This window comes from Genypterus blacodes, unplaced genomic scaffold, assembly GCF_046128005.1.
Source record: "Genypterus blacodes isolate CSIRO-AG114 ecotype Tasmania unplaced genomic scaffold, CSIRO-AGI_Gbla_v1 ptg000020l_1, whole genome shotgun sequence".
Taxonomy (NCBI): domain Eukaryota; kingdom Metazoa; phylum Chordata; class Actinopteri; order Ophidiiformes; family Ophidiidae; genus Genypterus; species Genypterus blacodes.
Window position 1 is genome coordinate 655,738 of NW_027466833.1, and position 3,822 is coordinate 659,559.

Genomic DNA, 3,822 nt, shown 5'->3' on the forward strand with positions numbered 1-3,822 from the left:
TTGGGGGTGGGTTGGGTGGGATGGGTGGGGGGGTAACGACAGCGAGGCCTTTGCAGCTTATGTAACATAATGCACAACGCATCTTCAGTGATGATTCCCGCCTTTTAAATCTTTTTCCGGAGTTAAGGAGCTATTTGTTTTGCTAAAAAGCTGATTCCAATAAATGACAGATGAAGACAAACGTGTGATTCGTCCTCCACGTCCTCCTTTGTTCCGTCAGACGTCACCGCTCTTTTGATTACCGCGGCCCTGGTGGTGGTGTAAGTACGTCTTAGCACTCCATTAGTAGTATTTTGTATCCCATTAGTCAGGAAATGTGTCACACCTGCAGAGAGAGAGGATTATAATCTCTGACAACGGCCCTGTGACACCTATAAAGCCCCCCGCCTGGCTAATGCGCCGCATGCTAACAAGGCGAACGCAGAGGTGAGTCGCTGCCTAAATGAACTCCGTCTCCATTTTCATTAACTTACAATTACTTCTGCTTATTAATGGCTGTCTTGAAATGTTGTTTGCCAATGTTTGATGGAGCTTTGCGAGTGCTTTGGTTCCCAGCTCAAATGGACGCAATGACTCAGGTGCTGCTGTTAGCGTTGGCGGTTCAGGTGGCCGCCGCCCAGCATTGGTCCTACGGGTGGCTGCCGGGCGGGAAGAGGAGCGTGGGGGAGCTGGAGGCCACCATCAGGGTGAGTCGGGGGTTTGTCAATTAGGAGAAGCAGCTGAGGAAGATGATGGCGTCTTTGAATACTTGGGAAACTCTAATGAAAGAGATTTAGGCTGATTTACTCGCTGAGCAGGAGGAATTCAAACTGTCTCCATGTTTGAGTTCTTTTAGTCTTTTTGTTTTTCTTCCAACAGGAAAATGGTATTGTCAGCAAAACATACACACACACACACACACACTCCTATTATTTTTCCGAAAATTATTACTCTCAATTGTAAGCAGTGTAAAAAGTAGATTGAATAGTTTGAATCATAAACGGCCCGAACAGCTCTGAGAAGAAAACAGGAGGATTTGTTTCACGCCAATAATAAGAATTCTTAATAAATGTCATCAGTAAATAAATGAATACATTTAAAAAATCCTTCTCCTAATCAGATTTTATTACAGTTAATTTAGCTATTTAATACAAAGTAAAACTAAACTAAAACATTCATTTAATAAAAGATTTAGAAGTTTTACAAAACATTTTACAGGAATAAAGGAAAATGTGTTTCAAGTCTTCACCTCATTGATGTAAAAAAAATTAAAACATGAATAATTTCTGACTGTTTAATTGATTATAAGAAGGATTAATTTACTTGGTAACAGTTTGAATGTCAGACGCTGTGTTTGTGTTTGTGTTTGTGTTTCTCTTGATTTAATTTGTTGTCACACTCAGAACGTTTCACCAGATTGCACAACATTTGCTCGCGTCTTCCCCGGTTCAGATTACAGCTCGGCTCAGGCTCTGGTTTGTGTGTGTGTGTATGTGTGTGTGTGTGTGTGTGTGTGTGTGTGTGTGTGTGGCTGTGCTTAGATGATGGGGCCGGGCGGTGTGGTGTCTCTTCCTGAGGAGGCCGGTGCCCAAACCCAGGAGAGGCTCAGACCATACGATGTCGTAAGTGCCTAGTATACATAATTTATGACCATTGTCTACTTCAATTGTACAATATTAATGCACACTGCAGCTGTGAGCCTCCTTGGCAAAGTGACAGTGACAACATACAAACTGCTACTCTGTGTTTTTGTTTCCGTTTTTGCATGAATTGAATTTTTCCATGATTAATTAAATGTGGAGAAGGTGCAGCTAACTCTCTCTGACTCCTTTAATAAAACACTGTGCATGAAATAAAAATGTGAACGCATATCAGATGAAATATTCAACACGTTCACCAAGATTTGATTTCTGTCCCCTCAGATTTATGATGATTCCAGTGATTTCAGCAGAAAGAAACGTTTCCCTTACAAATGAAAGCCATGGATCATGTGAATGCCTCATGTTTCGCCTCCATGCTGTCACTCGTGTGTTCCGTGTTGCCTCCGTGTAAAATAGAAATAAAAATTTGTCAATCCTGCTTTTGCTCATCTTTCATCTCTGGTCATTTCAGTTGGAATGATGCCATTTAAGTGTAAATCCTTTTTGTTTTTCAAAGCCTTTTAATTGACTTTGTACTGCAGTCACGACCGACAAGCCTGGCAAACTTGTGCTACAACAATCTTAGCATGACAACAGCTGGCGATTAAGCCAATTTATTAGAAATCAATGAGTTAATTGAATTTGTTACAGCTTTGGTAATTCCATTTTCTGCCACGGCAGCCATGTGAATACTTGATGAAGAAATTATACCGGCTGATATTCCTACCTGGAGATGTGATTAAGGCCCAAAATGGGAGAAATTTGTCTCTTTTCGGCTCATTTTGGATAACTGCACTCATTCAAAAACAGACGAAGTGTAAAACTTTTTTTCCTACCTCTCCATACAGGAAATTGGTGTTCATTATAAAAATTGGAATTTCATATCAGGGAAGGAAAAGAATCAGCAGGGGGCATATGTTTTAAAGAGAACTCATTTTCTGGCAAAGCCCCACAGACAGAGAACCATACTAATCGCCTGGTGCATAAGGGGCCAGGATTCATGAACTGTGCTGACACCGGGGAGGCCCTGCATTGTTAGAGCGCGCTTGTAATGCACACCAATGAACCCAAACCCGCTGGCACAACTGGGAAAAGGTGAACATTATAAAAGCACATAGAATTAAAGAGAAATTAAACCACATTCCATTGCACTTCCAGAACAATGCTTGTTCATTTGTGATACCTCACGTCGTTGGTTTAATATTCATAGTTGCAATTTGCATAACACAATCATTTCCTTTGATGAGGAGAGACTTGGAGGGTTTTTTGAAAAGTGCCGTCTTTGACAAAGTTATTGGGAGGAAAACAATAACGCTGGGGCGGCGGAATTGATTTACTTGAGTTTATCTTATGTTTATGGACTTTCTAATAATTTTGCAACGTGCTCATAAAAAGATAATTGTGCTTTTATAACATTCCTTAAAATATGGTTTTAATTCAATTTTGTATACTTGTGTGAGAGTAATTAATGTTTACAGATAAAGCTTTAAAATCCCATAAATTCCCTTTAAATAATCCCAAAGCATTTGCGGTGAAAGGCAACTTCCCTCTCCCAGTGTCCTCATCAAGGACCTGCCTAATTGCACGTATATCAGGACAACAAAACCTGCTGGTATCTATGTTTCCAAATTTGATTTAACCTCACTCTCTCCTTCCCAGACCCCCTGGTGGATATTCACTTTGTTTACCTCAAATTAAACTTCATATTGTTTACAGCCTCTCGGTCCCTGAACATTTTATAGCATTTTAGAATTATTTCTTTATTTATTTTTGTAATGATTGTAGAGTTGGGATTCATTTGAATGTTTCCCTCATCTGCATGAAAATTATATAATTAACTTTTGATTAACCAGCTCAGTTGAGTTGGTTCCCACGTGCACACTGGTGAATAGTACCCACCGCATTTTAATGACTGTTTTCCAATTGAGTGGCGACCTTTTCATCAAAGAGCCACAACTGGGGCTAAACAACGGTAGAAAATAATCACGGCGAAGACAATAGCAGAGGCCGACAGGCTAGGATGTCATCCTTAAATATAACAACAAAGATGAAAGCAACCTTATTGCACATAGGACGGCAAGAAGCCAAGTGCTGGTGTGCTGCGCCGCTCCATTGTTAAAGCGCTGGAGGTCACGTCCATTGGCATATAGAGAGGGAAAGGACAGGAAGCGGAGAATGGCTCATTGTTACGTGTCCTTGCTCT

At 40.7% G+C, this 3,822-nt stretch overlaps 1 protein-coding gene across 1 annotated transcript; it reads left to right on the forward strand.

The window, feature by feature from the left end:
- The first annotated feature begins 48 nt into the window (after nucleotides 1-48).
- Nucleotides 49-2,019, forward strand: gnrh3 (gonadotropin-releasing hormone 3). Its single transcript, XM_076141735.1, has 3 exons — nucleotides 49-686; nucleotides 1,521-1,601; nucleotides 1,902-2,019. Exons 1-3 carry the CDS (start codon nucleotides 492-494, stop codon nucleotides 1,953-1,955), a joined length of 330 nt encoding a protein of 109 aa, XP_075997850.1. The 5' UTR covers nucleotides 49-491; the 3' UTR covers nucleotides 1,956-2,019.
- Nucleotides 2,020-3,822: the final 1,803 nt, after the last annotated feature.

Coding starts and splice junctions, on each gene's coding strand:
- gnrh3 (XM_076141735.1), top strand. CDS start 492: ATGGCTGTCTTGAAATGTTGTTTGCCAATGTTTGATGGAGCTTTGCGA. Junction 687..1,520: donor AGCTGGAGGCCACCATCAGG/GTGAGTCGGGGG, acceptor GGCTGTGCTTAG/ATGATGGGGCCGGGCGGTGT. Junction 1,602..1,901: donor GGCTCAGACCATACGATGTC/GTAAGTGCCTAG, acceptor CTGTCCCCTCAG/ATTTATGATGATTCCAGTGA.